Source organism: Delphinus delphis, chromosome 13, assembly GCF_949987515.2.
Source record: "Delphinus delphis chromosome 13, mDelDel1.2, whole genome shotgun sequence".
Taxonomy (NCBI): Eukaryota; Metazoa; Chordata; class Mammalia; order Artiodactyla; family Delphinidae; genus Delphinus; species Delphinus delphis.
The window spans coordinates 23,741,072-23,760,943 of record NC_082695.1 but is presented as its reverse complement, the minus strand read 5'-3'; the positions used below and the strand labels follow the sequence as shown (position 1 = coordinate 23,760,943).

The window sequence follows — 19,872 nt, the reverse complement described above, 5'->3', positions numbered from 1 at the left end:
CCTGCGCTCTAGAGTCCACAAGCCACAACTACGGAAGCCTGCATGCCTAGAGCCTGTGCTCCACAACGAGAAGCCACCACAATGAGAAGCCCGCACACTGCAATGAAAAGTAGCCCCCACTCCCCGCAACTAGAGAAAGGCTGCGTGCAGCAACTAAGACCCAACACAGCCAAAAATAAATAAATAAAATAAATTTAAAAATAATAATAATCAGGGCTTCCCTGGTGGTGCAGTGGTTGAGAGTCCGCCTGCTGATGCAGGGGCCACGGGTTCGTGCCCCGGTCCGGGAAGATCCCACATGCCACGGAGCGGCTGGTCCCGTGAGCCATGGCTGCTGAGCCTGTGCGTCCGGAGCCTGTGCTCCGCGACGGGAGAGGCCACAACAGTGAGAGGCCCGCGTACCGCAAAAAAAAATAAATAAAATAAATAATAATAATAATAAGATACATCAACATCACGAATCCGGTGATATGATGCAAACTGAGGACACATCATCATTTTTGTGGTATTCTTACCAAAAATGCATAATCCCACTTCAATCATGAGAGAACATTAGACAAACCCAAAGTGAGGGACATTCTACAAAATAACTGATCAGTACTCTTCAAAAAGGCCAAGATCAAAGACACTGAAAGACTTAAGGAAATATTACTGGCAGACTGGAAGACTAGGGAGAAGTAACAGCTAAAATCCCATGTAGATTCCTGAAACACAAAGAGGATGCTGGTAGCAAAGGTATTAAAATTCAAATCAGGTCTATAGTTTAGTTAATAATATTGTACCAATACTAACCTCTGTTCTTGATGATTGTATTATGCTTATGTGAGCTGATAATGTTAGGGAAAGTAGGGTTAAGGATGTAAGGAAACTCTATTACTATTTTTGCAACTATTCTGTAAGTCTAAAATTAGTTCAAAATAAGATGTTAGAAGAAGTATATTTCGGGACTTCCCTGGTGGTCTAGTGGTTAAGACTCCGCGCTTCCAATGCAGGGGGCATGGGTTCAATCCCTGGTCAGGGAACTAAGATCCCACGTGCCACACATTGAGGAAAAAAAAAAAAAAAAAAATTCCACCTGTATCAGCAGTGAGGAGTATGAGAAAGATCAGGGGGACTTACTCATGCAAAAGGTTTAGAGAGGCCCTCAGTACCCAGTGAAGCCCAGTGTGATGCTGGCAGGAAGAATTAACATTTTGTGTTTGCCAAGAGGAAGACGAATTAAAAAGAGAAGGTCAGAGCACTTTGTACTGTCAGCCCTCCCAACCTGAAAAGGCTTTTAGGGTTCTTCCTGCTCCAAGCTGGCATGGTTTTAAGAAGACACTGCAAAGTTCTAACCAAGCAAGCATCTCCTGATGCCTAATTTCTATAATACTATCCTAAGAATTATTAGTAGAACCAGTAGCTCACAGGGAAAAGAAGGCACCATGGGCCCACGATACTTACTATTTAAATTCTTTGATAAGATTTTTGTGAATCTTCATGCAGAAATCCTCCACCGTGGTCCTGGAGTAAGGCAGCACCACTGGGGATGTGTAATCTGGCAACTGGCCTTTGGGTTTGGTGTAACTAGAACACAGAGGGAATAGAGGTTGCCTACTTCTTGGAATGTTTCATGTGTGAATGCAAATCAACCCTCCATCACCCCGGAGATCAGACCCAGATAACCTCTATCTTGAGGAAGAAAGTGCCCTCAATATAGCCTCGCAGATGAGAGGAATTAACTTATTTATATCTCCAAAAATAGATTATGTTAATGAGCTCTAGAGGGTATCATTTTAGGACAGTCTGGTTTAAATCCTACAGTAATATTACCCTATCCACTAAGACTTACATCCTCACTAGTTTCAGATAGTCCCAGATCTTTTCCAACAGGTCATCAAAATTCCAGCGGTGATGCGCAGAGATGGGTACACAGTGAGGCACCTTATAGATGATATCCAATTCCTCAATGGAGATCTGATCAATCTTATTTAACACATAGATACAGGGGATATAGACTCTGTAGAACAAAAACAGTACGTGAGTCTGGAGCTGTGGACAAGACTGTCAGTCTGATTATCAGCACCCTCTCACCCAGGACCCCAAATCAGAGACTCTTAAATGGGGTCATAAGAAAGTCAGCCAAAAAAAAGAAAAAGCTTCCTACCAAAATCAGGTAGAACATCCAAAAAGTGAACTATGGGTTGAGAAGTAACAAAACTCAAGCCGTAGTCCCTAGTCATGCAACTAATTACTGAGAAAGCATCCTGCAGTGGAAAAGAACACAAGCTTTGGAGTCACAAAGAATGAATTTATTCCCAGCTCTGTCGCTTTCTATACATGTATCCCTGGGCAAGTCTCAGAGTCCAGTTCCCAGAGTTCTTTTATGAACTGTAAGAATGTAAATATATTTCTAATAATATAACTTTTAAAGAATAAAAAAAAATTTTTAATACATCTAGCAAAGTCATAATCCTAATGTTCAATCAATAGGGCAGCTAAGTTACTAATAATTAGGCAAGCCACAACTTCTCAGGCTTCAATTATCTCACTTCCAAAACACGTAACTCAAAGCACTAGCTTTTATTTGTTTTCAAAATGCCAGAAATGGACTTTCGTGGTGGTGCAGTGGTTAAGAATCTGTCTGCCAATGCAGGGGACATGGGTTCGAACCCTGGTCCAGGAAGATCCCACATGCCGTGGAGCAACTAAGCCCAGGTGCCACAACTACTGAGCCTGTGCTCTAGAGCTTGCAAGCCACAGCTACTGAGCCTGTGCGCCTAGAGTACATGCTCCACAACAAGAGAAGCCACCGCAATGAGAAGCCCACGCACCGCAACAAAGAGTAGCCCCCGCTTGCCGCAACTAGAGAAAGCCTGCGTGCAGCAACGAAGACCCAATGCAGCTATAAATAAATAAATAAATAAATAGTTTATTTTAAAATGCCAGAAATAATTTTAACAGTAGTTTCAATTATAATTTAATTTCAAATACTAGTAATAGTAATGTCTCATGGAATAGGGTTTCAGCTCTGTTCCCTTAGAGAAAATAGACACAGCCAGTCTGCTCTCAGTTCTTCAGAACAGCCTACAGGATTTCTCAGATGGATTAATTCTGTGAGAGCAGATTGAGAACCTACCCTCTTCAACCATCATATGACACAGAGCTTAGGGGATAGCCTAGTTCACAGCAAGTAACTGAAACAAGCAATTAGATTATCATGATCAAATTGCAGAGCAAAGAAGGATGTCAGCAATCAAGACCAACCCTTCATTTTACAGCTAAAGAAAGCAAGGCCCACTATTATTTAAGATAACAGCACAACTGGAGTTAGAATCAATGTCTGCCAGATTCATAATCCAATGTTGTTGCCATTACAAGGCTTCAAATTCAAACTCAGGCACATTTAGTCAGTACCTGTTTCCTTCCACCACGTCAATGAGGTCATCTGCTGTGGCATCACTACGCAGAGTCACATCAGCATTATGGATTTTGTATTCAGCCAGAATGCTCTTCACAGTTTCAGCATCCAGTTCACTCTGAGGGCACTGAATGGGCATAGAAGACAATGACTGGTCAGAGAGCAAAAAAAAACCTCCTAAGAGTATCTACCGATGTACCTGGATAATCCTAGATAAGGTGCAAACTTATTTCTAAAGACCATTATCCTGGATCAGAGTACCTGACTTTTAGTAGGAAATACTCAAAAACTAAAAATCTTTCCAAACTCAAAGGAATGTGCTATGGCATGAATTGTGTCCCCATCCCCACCCAAATTCATATGTTGAAGAACTAATCCCAGTATCTCGGAATGTGACTGGAGCTAGGGTCTTTAAAGAGGTAATTAAATTAAAATGAGGTCATATGGGTGGGCCCTAATCCAATGTGACTCACATCCTTACAAGAAAAGGAGATTAGGACACAGACACAGAGGGGAAGGTCATATGAAGACAGAGGAGAAGACAGCCATCTACAAGCCAAGGAGAGAGGCCTCAGAAGAAACCAGTCCTGCTCACACCTTGATGTCAGATATCCAGTCTCCAAAATTTAGAGAATTAAATTTCTGTTGTTCAAGCCACCCAGTCTATATAGTACTTTATTATGGCAGCCTTAGCAAAAATACAGAAAGAATGTTCAAACATTATGACAGGATAATAGAAAAGATCTTTTGGGCAGGACAGCTTAAACCTATGACAGTCAAATAATCTGGACCTCCAGAATGTTAAATGTTGTAGGAAATTCTCATTCCTCAATTATATGACTTAGAAGCAGCATTTGACAGAATTGATCGTTCTACCAATCTGCAACACTTTCTTTAATTGGCTTCCAGGATTCCAAACTCTTCCAGTTTTCCTTCTTCTTTGTCTGAGATGTCTTATTTGCTGATTCTTCCCATCTCCCAGCGTCTAATCGTTGTGGGGGACGGAGGGTGGTGTCACAAAGCTCAATCCTTGAACCTCTTTTCTATTTATATTTGCTTCCTCAGCTAAGCTCATGGCTTTAAAATTGATAACCACTAAATGTATAGCTCCAACCCAGATCATTCCTCACATGCCTATTTGACAGTAACACTTGGAGGTCTAATTTGAGTGTCACTGGCATCTCAAACTGAACATCTGATCTTCCCCTCCTCTCCAAACCTATTCTACACAAAGTCCTACTATTTTAGTCATGAGAGTCCATTTTTCTAGCTCAGAACAAAAACTCACCATCACCTCCTTCTCTCACAACCCATATCCAGTCCAGCTGTAATTCCTACCAACTATTTCCAAAATCTTTCCACAATCAACCACTCCACATCTCCTCCACTGTTACAACTCTGGTCTAAGAAGCCATCACTTCTTGACTAGATTATTGCAATAACCTCTTAAATGGGTTCTGTGCGTCTGTACTTAACCCATTTCAGTCTGTTCTCAACAACCAGATTGATTCCATTAAAACCTGAATCAATTTTACTCCACAGACTGGAACCCAACCAAAAGTTACCCATCTCCTGCAAAGTAAAAGCATGTTTGGCCCTATACTATGACTTTGTTTCTTACCACTCTCCTGCCTGCTCACTCTTCTGTTCCTCAAACGTGCAAAGGAACCCTCTACCTCAGGGCCTTGCACTTGGGATGTTCCCTCAACATGAAACGCTCTTCCTCAAGATATTCACTTGGTTCACTCCTTCATGTCACCCCAGTGAAGATTTCTCTGATCAACCTACTTAAAACTGCAACCCAGGAGACGCAAGAAGGAAGAGGTATGGGAACATATGTATAACTGATTCACTTTGTTATAAAGCAGAAACTAACACACAATTGTAAAGCAATTATACTCCAATAAAGATGTAAAAAAAAAAAACTGCAACCCTCCCACCAACACTCTCCATCCTCTTTCCCTAGTTTACTTTTGTCCTTAGTTTATCATTATCTAATATACTATAATCACTCATTAATTTTGTTTGCTACTTTCCCCATTAGAATCTAAGGGCCGGAATTTTTGTCTATTTTGCTCCCTCTTCCATTCCCCCTGAAAGCCGAAAACAATGTGTGGCCCATGGTAGGTGCTCTATAAATCTGTGTTGAATGAATGAAAATAGATGATATCAGCAGCCATCTACTTCATGCAAACATAAGATTGGTCTTTAGTCCCATATCACCCCAAATAACCCAAAGGAAGAAATAAAGTCACAAAGGTTAAGTAAGTCTGAGACCAACTCTTGTCCTACTCTCTCAGTCATTACGACATCATTGTGTTACCTCAATTAGTGCTGGGAGAAGCCAGGCAATTTCCAAATGTCAATGTCTATGTACCACAATCCACTCTCCACCCCAGTCCCTTCAGCAACCTGCCCCATATCACCTTTTCCACTTACAGTGGCCGTGAGATTAATGCCTCCTTTATCCTTCTTCTTAAAGCCAATGTTGGGGGGTTTGCTGTTCAAGCGAATGCCAAAGCCTTCCAGCTCATTTTCTATTATCTTCTTATGTCCCAAGGGTTTCAGGACATCCAGAACAATCAAGATCAAGTTACACGTTCTGGCCACTGAAGAATTGAAAATAAAATTTTTTTCAAAGCTCATTAAAGACTTAGCATAATTCAAATTCTCCAAAAGGGGGAGGGGGTGGAACATAATTCAAATACTCCAAAAGGGGGAGGGGGTGGTAACATAATTCAAATACTCCAAAAGGGGGAGGGGGTGGTCTAGAGTTCCTACACTTAAGAGACAAAGGATTTTTTTTTTTTATAAATACACAGACACACATGAAGTTTTTAAGCTTTCCAAAAATTTATGCCAGAAGTCAATCTGCAATGTATTCTTTGTTTTCTATTAGTGTATCTAGAGGATGTGTCAACTTCTAGATACACTAGTAGAAAAATAATTTGGGATGAAGATACAAACCAGGCAATAACCTGAATTCCTGAAAAAGTTCAGAAAGATTTAAAACAGTAAGAATTCTAAAAGAATAAGATTATCCAGTTAGCATATTTTTTGTCGACTTTTTTGAGATATAATTTATAAAAAATAGTGTTAAGCACATGGTTTGATGACAAATGTATATACCTATATAACCACCACAGCAACTGAGATTCAGAGGATTTCCATCACCTCCAAAAGCTCCCTTATACCCCTTTGCAATGAATCTTCCCCTCAATTCCCAGTCAACCACTAATCTGCTTTTCTTCTTTTTTTTTTTTATTTATTTATTTTTGGCTGCGTTGGGTCTTCATTGCTGCTGAGCACAGGCTTTCTCTTGTTGCAGTATGCAGGCTTCTCATTGCAGTGGCTTCTCTTGTTGCAGAGCACGAGCTCTAGGCGCACAGGCTTCAGTAGTTGCAACACGTGGGCTCAGTAGTTGTGGCTCATGGGCTCTAGAGCACAGGCTCAGTAGTTGTGGCACACGGGCTTAGTTGCTCTGCAGCATGTGGGATCTTCCCAGAGCAGGGCTCGAACCTGTGTCCCCTGCATTGGCAGGCAGATTCTGAACCACTGTGCCACCAGGGAAGTCCACTGATCTGCTTTTCTGTCACCATAGATTAAGTTGCATGTTTTAGAATTGCATATAAATAGAATTATACAAAATCTAGTCTTTTGTGCCTGGCTCTTTTAATTTAGCATATTTCTGATAGTCATCCATGAATGACTTCAAACCTATAATTCCATAAATAGCTAAATTAATAATTAAGGGTAAAATAAAAATACTTTCAAACATGAAAAGAAAAACCAGAACAATGTACCTATCATTCACTCTTTTTCAGTAAGTTTCTAAAGAATGTGCTTCAGCAAAACATGAAAATAACCCAAAAAAGGTAAGACGCTGACTCTAAGAAATAGGGGATCCCACACAAGAACACAAAAGAAAATCTCAGGATGACAGCCATGCAAAAAGCCTAGAGCTGCATTATCCAATACAGCATCCACTAGCTACCTGGGGCTATTCAAATTTAAATTAATTAAAATTCAATAAAATTTAAAATTCAGTTACTCAATTGCACCAGGCACACTTTAAGTGATCAACAGCCACAGACACCTACAACTACCATATTGGACAGCACAAATTCAAAACATTTCCATTACTGTAGAACATTTCCATTACTGGACAGTGTTGGTCTAGAAAGCAATCAATCCAGATTGAGGCATAAAGACAAAGGGTAAAGGAAGGTAGTGTCAGGGTTGAGGGGAGATAATGAAATCAGTAAGACTGTATTTGGACCTGTATTCAAGTATCTAGAAAACTACTGATTAATAGGCATTTGATCTATTGGAACATTTGAAAAATATTAACAAACAGAAAAGTAAACAAAATAAAACAAGAACCAATTATTAACTCCATGAAAAACAAACTTCAAAAACAGATCTCAACAGAAAAGAAACCAAGTCATAACACACTACTTATCTCAGCACAACAAAAGTCAGACAGTCATTACATAATAATATATACCATGACTAGTGAGTTAACTGAAAATTATGATACAACTTCTTTGAAAGAATAGGAAAAGAGACATGGAGTATGAGAGAGCTAATTTCCTACCATAACATGAAACCAACAGATGGTATCTAAAATTAATTAGTCATGAAATAGCAATATAAGCATAACATTTTAAAATATGAAATAGAAGAAACAGTTGAAGACTTGTCAGTACCTGCCAATGGGGAATGACACTAAAGGTGTCAGATTATCTGCTATCTGGGGTAGCAGATTATTGCCATTTATGATTAGCCTTTATTTATTTATTTATTTATTTATTTTTGGCCGTGCCTTGCAGCCTGTGGGATTTTAGTTCCCCGACCAGGGATTGAACCCGGGCCCTCGGCAGTGAGAGTGCAGAGTCCTAACCACTGGACTGCCAGGGAATTCCCCTATGATTATCCTTTTATAGTATTTTACCTCAAATAAAAAGGAAAGAAGAAGAAAAGGCATGGGTGGGAGTCAGGAAACCTGAGTTCTAGCTCTGAATCTGCCACAACAGTGCAACACTGCACCAACGCACTTCACTTCTCCTGTCCTTAGTGTTTCTCTGCAAATGGGGATCTGGACTGATACTCTCTGAGGTCCCTTTAAGTTCCGACATTCTACTCCAGTGAGAAGTCAGTTAAAACTATGCCCTTCATTGTGGTACCAACTCCAAGCCCAACAGTCCCATCTAAAGGAACAGTACCCAGTAAAGGGATGATATCCTGGGATGGTGGCCCTGGAACACTCACCTGCAATGACTTGACGGCCTCTACCTTTCCCATCCTTGGCACCCTCAATGATACCTGGGAGATCCAGAAGCTGGAAGATTACGGAGAGAAAAGGAAAAACTGATTATAAATCTGAACAGATCAAATAGAATGATTTATTTCTCAAGTAGTCAAAATTTAGGAGATCCAAATCCAATCTTCCTTATAAGTGAATGTGTAAATCTTACTTTTACTAAGCATCTACTAAATGTCAGCTGCAAGATTCTTACATACTTTATCTAGTTCAAAATGCCTAGTAAGTCTGTGAATAAGGATATTGGTTGAGATTCATAGAGGTTAAGTAGTTTGCCCAAAGTCACAGTCTTAATAAACAAGATTATAATCCACATTTTGGGGGCCTTAATCCATTATTCTACACTAATATTTTTCAATATTCCCCCACTTTTCAGAAGGCTGATCCTCCATACAAATTCCTTACTATAGATAATAAGTGGATCATAACATTCACAAGCAATAAATCCTGAGACCTTTGTGAATCCTCCAGTTCACAAAAATTTCTGCAGCCATTCTTAATCAGGCAAGCACATAAAAATCACCCATAAAACAATTAAAAATGCAGGGGCTTCTCTGGTGGTGCAGTGGTTGAGAGTCCACCTGCCGATGCAGGGGACACAGGTTCATGCCCCGGTCCGGGAGGATTCCACATGCTGCGAAGCGGCTGGGCCCATGAGCCATGGCCGCTGAGCCTGCGCGTCCGGAGCCTGTGCTCCGCAACAGGAGAGGCTACAACAGTGAGAGGCCCGCATATCGCCAAAAAAAAAAAAAAAAAAAAGCAGATATCTGAGCTTCATCCCTGTATATTCTGATTTGGAAGGGCCAAAGTAGGATTCAGATATTGATCTGTATTTCAGAAGGCTCCATGGGTGACTCTGATAGGTGTCCCCAGTTGAAAATGACCACTCAATTGCCCAGGAAATGCAATAAAGTAAAACTTCACAGAAGTCACAGTGTATGTACTTAATGATGAGAACATCAAAACCAAATCCATAGCACCGATGATTCAAATTCACAAACTATAGTTATAAGCCCTTGAGAGTCTGTTAAGAGCACATGTAAAATCTGAAAATATGAAGGGCCATACTACTGTATGGCCAATACTGAATTATCCATATGAACAGACAGGTATATAGCTGCAGCTTATCAAAACATCATTTAAAACTAGCTTTTGCTGGGGAATTCCCTGGCGGTGCAGTGGTTAAGACTCCACGCTTTCACTGCCGAGGGCCCGGGTTCGATCCCTGGTCTGGGAACTAAGATCCCACAAGCCTCGCGGCAAGGCAAAAAACAGCAACAACAACAATAACTAGTCTTTGCTATAAGCATATCTGATATTACAGAAATAAACTTCACATTAATTAAACCACAAGGAAAAAGAACAAACTCAGGAGGTGCTTAGAGAGTTCAACTTTTCCATTCAAGAACCTGCTCAAAATGTCCTTCCTATTCCTCACTACATAATAAATAACATTACCTCCTCTAAAACTGATACAACGCACCAGTTAAATTGAGCTAGGCACCAGTTAAATTGAGCTACCCTTTCTCTTTCAAAAAACGTAATTTATATTCAATACACCTGCCTTGACTTGGAAACTTTAGTTACACTGATTTAAAAGGCTACATGGGGGCTAATGAGCACACCAGATCTTGATTTCTAAACATCTGTCTCCAATAAAAGGAACACGCACTCCTTCAGAAGTGGCAGATTCCAGGGCTGGGGCAGGGAAAATATAAGATTAGCCTGGAACATCATGTGGTACCAAAAAATAAGGCATTACACACAAAAAGATGGGGGCTTCTGGAAAGAACAAAGGAGCCAACCTGAAGAAGTTCCTAATAGTCACACCTGGAACAATGTGAGTAATAAAATAATGGTAGTACTGGATTATAATCCATAAAATAAGATAAATATCCATGAGCCCACAATGACACAAATTCAATAAATAAATGGGAGAGAAGGAATAGCTCCTCCATATAATAGAATTCCAATTAACAAATGTAGTAGGAAAGAGAAAAATAGAGAATCACCATTAAGCAAGAAGCACAGCAATAACTGTTGCATATGAGATCCAGATGAATGCTAAAATGAGTGGGCAAGTTTGTGAAACAGGATTTGTATCTTCTCAAAGTATCTCCCCCAAGATATTTATTAACTACAAAAAGAAAGATAATAGCTTTACAGTAGAGAAACCCCACAGACACCACTTTAACCAACTGATGGGGGTCAATATTACCAATAATATATACTAACATCATGAATCCCTAAGATGCACTGAGAAGGACATACCACCATTTCTGTAGTATGCTTGCCAAAAAAATATAATACCTCAGTTTAATCGTAAGAAAACATCAGAGAAATCCAAATTGAGGAACAGTCTACAAAATAACTAATCAGCACTCTTTTAAGAGTGTCAGGATCATGAAGGACAGGACTGAGGAACAGGTGGCAGGAGAATAGGAGAAAGAACCGAACATAACATGGGATGATCACAAATAGAATCTTGAAAAAGAACACTGGTCGGGAAACTGGTAAAAATTCGAACAAGTTCTATAGTTTAGTGACTAGTACTGCACCAGAGTTAATCTATTACTGATAATTATTCTATGTTTATGTAAGGTGCTAATATTAGGGGAAGCAGGGTGATATAAGAGAACCTCAAAATAATTATGCTAAGTGAAAGAAGCCAGCCAAAAAAAGAGTTCATTTATATTTACACATGGTCTTATTTATATAAAACTCTTAACATGTAAACTACAGGATGAAAGGGGCATGAGGAAACTTTGGGGATGATATGCTCACAATCTTGATTGTGGTGATATTTTCACCAGTTTATAGATATGTCAAAACTTATCAAATTGTATACTTCCTGTGCAGTTAACTGTATGTGAATTACATTTCAATAAAGATGTCTGAAAAAACAAAACGTCTATCATCAGTTGTTCCTAAGAAGTTAAGTCTAAAGTGTATTTCTTCAGCCCTCCCAAAGATTCTGTAATCTACTTCCACCACTTTGTAAATCCCTGCCTGCTTTAAAAAAAAAAAAAAAAAAGGTATTCCATCAGCAAAAGGCTTTATACTGAGACAAGAGAGCAAGAGCCATGGCAGCTGAACATGGCGGAGAAATTTATTGAAGCCCCTACAAATGTAAAAGCAAGTTAACTTTAGCTTTTCTTGAGAGGGAAATATTTAAAATTACATTAAACTATTTAAATATTTAAAATTACATTGAACTATTTGAATGTGGCAACTATATTTCATCCAATAAAAACAGTCTATGCTTTACAATTCTGAATTTCAGATTACAACCAACTAAGAGATGAGAAAATAAAAAATATTTCTTCAAATCATGTAACTGTAGGATTTTAAGAATTGGAATGTTAACCTACTTCAAACTCAAATGCCTTCAGAGATTAAAGCAGGTACAAGTCTATATATATACATATATATATATATATATATACACACACACATATACGTATACACATATATATGTATCATATGTACATCCCTGGTTAAGTGGTGGTTCAGCCATTACTTGAACACCTCCAGACATAGTAATTAATTACCTCAAGAGGTACCATTCCATCTTTAGGCACCTTTCTTGTTAAAAAGATCTTCTTTCCTAACAACAACAAAAAAAACAGAACTCTACCTCTTTATAATTCTTATTAGGTGGTTCTAATTTTGTACACCATTCCCCACCAAGTCACAGATAATGAGTCCTCTGCCACAAAACAGCCTTTTAAAAGAACATTTGAGGGCCTTTTAATGCAGTTAAACACACCTACTAGTATGCTTACTTAACTTGGTTTCTGGAGAAAGTCAGAAGGAAAAACAGAGGCAGAGGGCACAGACGGAAAAGAAAGTACCATGGAAAAAAGGAAGAAAAAAACCTGAAAAGATCAAGAGACTGAAATAAATGAAGGTTTTGAGGAAAAGACAAGGAAAGAGAGGGGTTAAGTGGCTATTTATTCTGATATACCCAGAAGCCCTGAGAGAGGTGCCATAACATCTCATCAGGAAAGAGGTTACTCTCTGAGCTGCCAAAGACTCTGAAACCAGATGAAATTAAGCAATGGTCCAGATATGCCCAAGTGTCCTCATTCTTGTTACTATATACATTTGGACATGGAGTCCTAGAAAGGTACATGTCCTAACAGTATCTGCATGGATACCTAACCAGAAAGAAAAAAAGCCACTGAAAATACTACCAGGACACTGGTCCCTCACTACTTCAGATTCTATAATAAAGAAGCATGAATGTACTTCACAACTCACTGTGTAGCTCAGCAAGAGGGAAAACAAATACCTACACCAAGAGTTTCCAAACGATGTGCCAAGGCACTCAGGGCGTTCTAAATTTTCAAAAGAAACAGCAGTTCTTAATATCTGTCAGGCACTGAGGGAACTACTAAATCCAAGAAGCTCACAATTTCACCATTAGATCCTAGTACACTGCTTTCAACCACATCAGATCCGAATCTTTGGGAAGTTGGATTTTTCAGCGATTACTATGGTAAAAAATAAGCACCACACAAAAATCGGTGTCGAAAAGGAAACAAATGTGGCAGTATCCAATCTGATTCCAAAATTTGAGAAGTTATATGGTACTCAACAGTGCCCATATCCCATTAGTAAATAACTGTAGCTGTAAGGACATAAATAATTGTTTGGATCTAACTATTTAACAAACAGAACCATTAGGTTATTTCTTTTAGCCTGGAGCACCATAAAAAATTACTGGGACCAGAAAACTATCAGGAAATAATTGCTGAGACACTAAGGATGCTGTGAACTAGAAAGTTTGGGAACCTCTAGTCTAGATTCAAATGCCATGAAATTCAGAACCTTACCTTCTTAGCTGTGGAGCAAAAAAGAATGTGTTCCATTACATTTTACACATTCCTTCTTTCATACCCAAGTGGACTCCTCATTTGGGAGCCCTAAATCTATCATCTATCTGAGAACTTCTGAAGATGACAACTTCATTAAGTCTCACAGATAAGAATTATTTTCTAAAAAGGGTCTGATCGGGCTTCCCTGGTGGCGCAGTGGTTGAGAGTCCACCTGCCGATGCAGGGGACACGGGTTCGTGCCCCGGTCTGGGAAGATCCCACATGCCGCGGAGCGGCTGGGCCCGTGAGCCATGGCCGCTGAGCCTGCGCGTCTGGAGCCTGTGCTCCGCAACGGGAGAGGCCACAACAGTGAGAGGCCCGCGTACCGCAAAAATAAATAAATTAATTAAAAATAAATAAATAAATAAAAAGGGTCCGATCATGGTATTTATTAAAGTTTCTGACGGCTCCTAGCTATGTACAAGATAAAATTCAACTTCCTAAGCAGGCACATAAAATCCTTCATAATTCAGCTCCAACCTACCTTTCCAGATTCAGTTTCTACCACTCACTGTCCCACAGCTAAGCTCACACCACAGCAGGCTGTTCACTGTTATGGCTCCTTAAAACTGTCCTTTACATTCTCCAGTTGGTGAAATTCTATTTGAACTTCAAAACCCACCCCATTGTCACTTTCTACATGCAGCTTTTTCTGTCTTACCAGACCTTCCCCCACCTCCATCCTCAGGTGGAAAAAGTAGTCCTTCCTTTCTCTGTGTTTTCACAAACGATATCCCACTGTATTATTGTTTTTATGTACTGCGCTATCTCCTCTACTAGACACTGAGGGCCTGGTAGATCAAAGATCAGGCCTGGCATATACAGAGCTCCAAGTAAGTGTTTTTTAAATGAAAGAATTGATTGCTTCCCTTCCTTGGCCTGCAGGCCTGACTCACCTGGATCTTGGCACCTTTGTATCTGATGACACCAGGTACAGTGGTCAGAGTAGTGAACTCATAGGCTGCCACCTCGGAATATACCCCTGCCAGGTTACTGAGCAGTGTTGACTTCCCCACAGATGGAAAACCCACAAACCCAATTCGAGCATCACCTGTCTTGGCAACGTCAAATCCTAAAACATCAACAAATATAAAAAGGAGGAGGAAAGTTATCCCTGGGAGTGTTGAGACTAATGTAATTCCTTTTACATTCTGGTTGCCTATCCCTCTAGAACCTATTTCTCCAACTTTTTACAGTTTATCTCTAGGGTAGAGCTTAAGCACACAAAATTCCCCCATAGCAATTCAAAATATTTAATGGAATGGGTTTTGTTTATTTTATTTTATTTTTTTATTGGCGTATAATTGCTTTACAATGGTGTGTTAGTTTCTGCTTCACAACAAAATGAATCAGTTATATATACACACATATTCCCATATCTCTTCCCTCTTGCGTCTCCCTCCCTCCCACCCTCCCTATCCCACCCCTCCAGGCAGTCGCAAAGCACTGAGCTGATCTCCCTGTGCTATGTGGCTGCTTCCCAGTAGCTATCTACCTTACGTTTGGTAGTGTATATATGTCCATGCCTCTCTCTCGCTTCGTCACAGCTTACCCTTCCCCTCCCCATATCCTCAAGTCCATTCTCTAGTAAGTCTGTGTCTTTATTCCTGTTTTACCCCTAGGTTCTTCATGACATTTTTTTTTTTCTTAAATTAAATGGAGTGTTTGATGTAAAAACTTTACACCTCTACATGTTATATACCTTTCTAGTACCCACAGTATTTAGGGCCCAAATATTATATAACCACTGATCTAAAAAATCGGTTTCTTTTTTTTTTCTTATAAACTCTGGGGACCGTGTCACTGACAGAGTTTTCTTTTCTTACAGTGCATTGCAAACAAATTCAAAGCCAAATTTGTGGCCCTTCTCTAAGAAGTGTACAGACTTTATGACATTACTTTTCATCCTAACTTTATCTCTCGGCTTCAACTTATTCTTTCTACCTTCATTTCCCTTTGTATTAATTTCCTTTATCTTGTTGACTATTTATTTACATATTTCAGTGAGCCAATGTAAAACTATTTTGGATCAGTACAGGACATACATAAATAAAACCCTAGTTCACTTAGAGAATATTCGTTTGCCTTTGAAATCAGTAAAATTGGGAATTCCCTGGCAGTCCAGTGGTTAGGACTCGGTGCTTTCGCTGCCAGGGCCCAGGTTCGATCCCTGCTCAGGAAACTAAGATCCCACAAGTCGCATGGCATGGCCAAAAAAAAAAAAGAAAAAGAAAGAAATCAGTAGAATAAAATAAACACAATTCAAGAATTTAGGCTTAGGAAACACAAATCGACTTTGATATAAAATTTAAAATTATTTTTAAACCATATGCCTTTATTACTTTAATAAAAATTATACCGAGAAAAAGAAAGTCGAAGCAAAACACAAACCTTCTCCTGGTCCACCACCACCACCACCTTTTGGAGTAATGAGTTCCCTGCGAAGCTTAGCAAGGCGAGCCTTAAGCAGCCCTAGATGATGTGCTGTGGCCTTGTTCTTTTGCGTCCGAGCCATCTATAAGGGAGGAATCACAGCCATAAATCAGAAGCAGTTCCTACAAGTTAAAACATCCAGAATGAATGCGCCCCCAGCTCTGAGAGAATGATGTTTTTTATCTAGGTCCCACTAACTTCAATACACCCATTTTAACTCAGACTTAAAAGAGTAAAAATCCATTCTCTCCATCACGCAGACTATTCCCCGCATTACAGAGCAAACAGCTGAGGCCCAAACAGAAGAAACATGACCAAGGTCATTACAATCAGCATTCACAGATTAGACTAAAACTCAGCTGCTGATTCCTTTTCAACTGCTTGTACCTGGTGTGCCCCAACCGATTTTAAAGAGCTCTGAGCACTTCAGACCATACAATCACACAACAATCCAGGTGGAATCAACAGCCACCGCAGATGACAATTTACATCCAGATCATATTCCCGGGAGCAATACTCTGGGAAAGGGGGTCATCAAAGTAGAGACTGGGGAAGGGGAGGGCAGTTCGAGGGGCGATAAAGAAAGATACTTAAGTACGCGAGGTCAGGGCAGAAGTGGGGGGATAGGATTCAGTGTTGCTCACATAAAAAGAAGAGAAGACTGAGAGAAAAAATGTTCAGACAGGAGCAGAACGCTGGAAGGGGGCACTGACTAAGTTGCACAGGTGTAGACCGCGGGCCCGGGATGAGGGGAGTCGGGGAACGCGGGCCCGGTCCTGAGGAGGCTGAGGGAAGTTCAAGCAGGAGAGACGCCGCCGAAGAGGAACGCTCGGACGAAGTGTTCGAGCGCCCATTACCTCGGCTTCGATCTCCGCGATCTTAGCTAAAGTGCTGCTCATGTTGGTGAGTCGCGGGGGGCGCAGTGGCCTCCACACGGACAGTCTCCCTTCGGACACCCGCCAGCGGACCTTCCACAGCCACCAGGCGCTACAGCAGTGCGCAAGCGCGGTAGTTCCTATTTCTCGCGAGAGTTCCGCGCGAGACTTACTGAGAGAGGTACAGCGTGAAGTGGTCTCCTCCTCCTCAGCCAACCGCGCCCCGTCCCGCGAGCCAGCGCGGTGTCATAGAGCCCGCGGGAATGGGGGCCAGAGAGGCCACCCCGGTCCTTACCTCCCCGAGCGCGCCGAGGGTCGCGCGCCGCTCGGCCACGCCCCGTCGGACTTGCGCCCCGCGTCCTGCTCCGCGCCCAGCCCCAGGCACGTAGTGTGTGATGAGTGACTCTTCGCTGCAGGCCCGCAGCTCTCAGACCCTCTTCCTGAAAAGCGTGCTCGCGGCGTCCACCCGTCTTCGCCGGCACCGACGGGTCCTGGGGCCCCTTTCACTGCTGGGAAGACACGGCGGGGGACTCCTCGGCCTCCAGGGTCGATGTAGAGACCGATTTTCAGCCTGTCTTCTTGGGAAAAGAAAATGCCCCCTTTCCATCACTCAAAACTATTTTTAGGTGTTTGTTTTGTTTACCCCCAACCCCGAGTAGAGTGCGCAGCACATAGTGAGCCCACAATAAATGCATGATTGACTGGATAATTCCCAGAGAACCGGTCCTTGAAATACTGAAAAATTAGAAACTATGTGAAGGATAAATAAATAGTGGTACCTCTGTGCTGTGAAATATTATTTCAGCCGTTAAAACATAGATCTGTGTGGTCTAACTGGAAGGATGTCCAGGACATATTGTTTAAAAAAAAAAAATGGTAGCAGAACTTCACTAGGTTGTGATCCCATTTATGTTAGTTTAAAATTAGATGTTTATTTATATAGGTGTACATGTCGGAAAGCGCATTGTTAAATGGTCTGAATAAAAGGATACAATCTCAAACTGTTAACAGTGGGATAGGATGCAAGGAAAGGCAGAGAAAGCCTTTCACTTGTTATTCCATATATTACTGTGTCGTTCAATTTTTTTAAAAGATTAACATATCCATGTATTATTTGTGTAATAATTATAATAGAATTTAAAATTTCAAAAGACGCCTCTTCCCCAAGTGTCTTGTGAAGAGGATGCCAGGACGCCCAGGAGCTGTGTGCTGATTTTGAAAGCTGCTTCCTGTGGGATCAATGAATTCTTGTTGATAGATTGATTGATCCATCGGGAGTCCGCAGGCCAGGCTTAACCTGCAGGGCTGGCCTCCACTCAGCCCTGGGAGGGAAGTTTATTTATCTAAAATTGTAAGTAAGACCAATTCCAACTTGCCAGAGACGCAAAAGGAGGTTATATCCGGCACAAAGGAGGGAATGGGAAAAGGCAAGCTTTTACAGAAGGTCCCGAAGGGCTCAGGAGTTTCTTTCTCTTCTTTAACCTCAGCCTTTTCATAAATAAATTAAGGGGTGATGAGGTAATTAGATCCCACACTGTCAGTAATGGAGGAGGGAAGGAGAGGAGAGGAAGTCCAGCTGGAATGGGATATGATCAAAGATCAGTCTTAAAAGACAGATAAAATCAAATCAGCAGGACTTTACTAACTTAGAGTACTTAAGGAATTAATTGGCTGACAATATCAAGGGTATGATGCTCTGTGAGTAGGTTCTACTTAGCAAATCTGTCACAGGAAGCCTGCAGCTAAGTTAACCACTTCATTGCTCAAAGACACCCCAGGACCCACCTTAGGGGCCCAAACTGTCAGGATTGTGCCAAAGGGTAATATTGACCTCCCCCAGGGTACTGGGTGGCCATCTTTTTTTTTTTTTTTTTTTTTTTGTGGTACGCGGGCTTCTCACTGTTGTGGCCTCTCCTGTTGCGGAGCACAGGCTCCGGACGCGCAGGCTCAGCGGCCATGGCTCACGGGCCCAGCCGCTCCGCGTCATGTGGGATCTTCCCGGACCGGGGCACGAACCCGTGTCCCCTGCATCGGCAAGCAGACTCTCAACCACTGGCCCATGGGTGGCCATCTTATTCATCCAACATATATTAACTGAGCTCCTTCTGCTGTTTAGCACCGTACCAGGTCTGAGGACAGAGCAGAGAGTGAATCAGATACTGTCCCTGCACTTAAGAAGTATCTAGGTTGGGAAGCCAAGGCCAGGCCTTTAAGCTCAGCTCCTAAGAGCCAGAGCCAGCCCAGGTCTGCTGGGCACTAACCACAACAGAGGGCCTGTTTGCCATAGGGCTAAACCACTAATGCCTTGGCATTGTATTTCTTAAAAAAAAAAAAAAAATTAATGAAACAGAGGAAGGACAGACAGAAAAGCTTTGTCTCTTGCCAGGACACTCCAATCATTCTGAAATAACTGGTTCTTCAAATGGGCAGGTGTTCTCTGCACTTGCGTGTTCTGCTCAGTATGCTTTTCTCCCACCCTTTCCTTCTACCACCCACATCTTTTCTGATCCACACAGATGCTTTCCTTGGAACTCAAGCTTGGGTAGAGGCCCACCGATGGCTGCCCCAGGTTCTTACCCCATCAGAGCACAGTCACCCTGCTTGGTTACTCCTCTGACTTCCCACCAACCCCTGAGCCCACGAGGGAGGAGCAGCATAAATCTCCAACACCAGCATTGGGGCAGCTACAGCAAGCCCTTGAAACATACTTATTAAACAAATGGAAACAAAAACAAGGGGACAGGAAAAAAGAATTTTTAAGAAGCAGGAAAGATTTTTTCTTTCCTAAATGAGCATTTATACCTTATTACAGACGGCATAGTAATTGAGAGCTAAACAACTGTGTCTGGTTGGTGGCAGGAGAAATAACAGGATAATGATACATGAAAAATCCATGTTACCACTTTTTTAAGCTTAGCTTCTAAACAGATCAAAATTCCCAGATACCCTAACAGTAGAGGG

General features: G+C 41.3%; 1 protein-coding gene across 3 annotated transcripts in view; it reads right to left on the bottom strand.

The window, feature by feature from the left end:
* DRG1 (developmentally regulated GTP binding protein 1) overlaps positions 1-19,872 on the bottom strand; it is a 51,604-nt gene that overhangs the window by 3,528 nt on the left and 28,204 nt on the right. The window contains exons 1-8 of one of the 3 annotated variants that reach the window (XM_060028379.1): positions 17,085-17,601; positions 15,995-16,118; positions 14,500-14,675; positions 8,672-8,741; positions 5,840-6,009; positions 3,397-3,527; positions 1,832-1,999; positions 1,444-1,566 (exon numbers count right to left, since the gene is read on the bottom strand). In XM_060028379.1, the coding sequence (XP_059884362.1) occupies positions 1,444-1,566; positions 1,832-1,999; positions 3,397-3,527; positions 5,840-6,009; positions 8,672-8,741; positions 14,500-14,675; positions 15,995-16,118 (962 nt within the window). In that variant the 5' untranslated portion in view covers positions 17,085-17,601. Of the gene's footprint in view, positions 1-1,443; positions 1,567-1,831; positions 2,000-3,396; positions 3,528-5,839; positions 6,010-8,671; positions 8,742-14,499; positions 14,676-15,994; positions 16,119-16,893; positions 17,018-17,084; positions 17,602-19,872 lie in introns of those variants that run through there. The other 2 variants (XM_060028378.1, XM_069541320.1) reach the window with 2 other exon arrangements.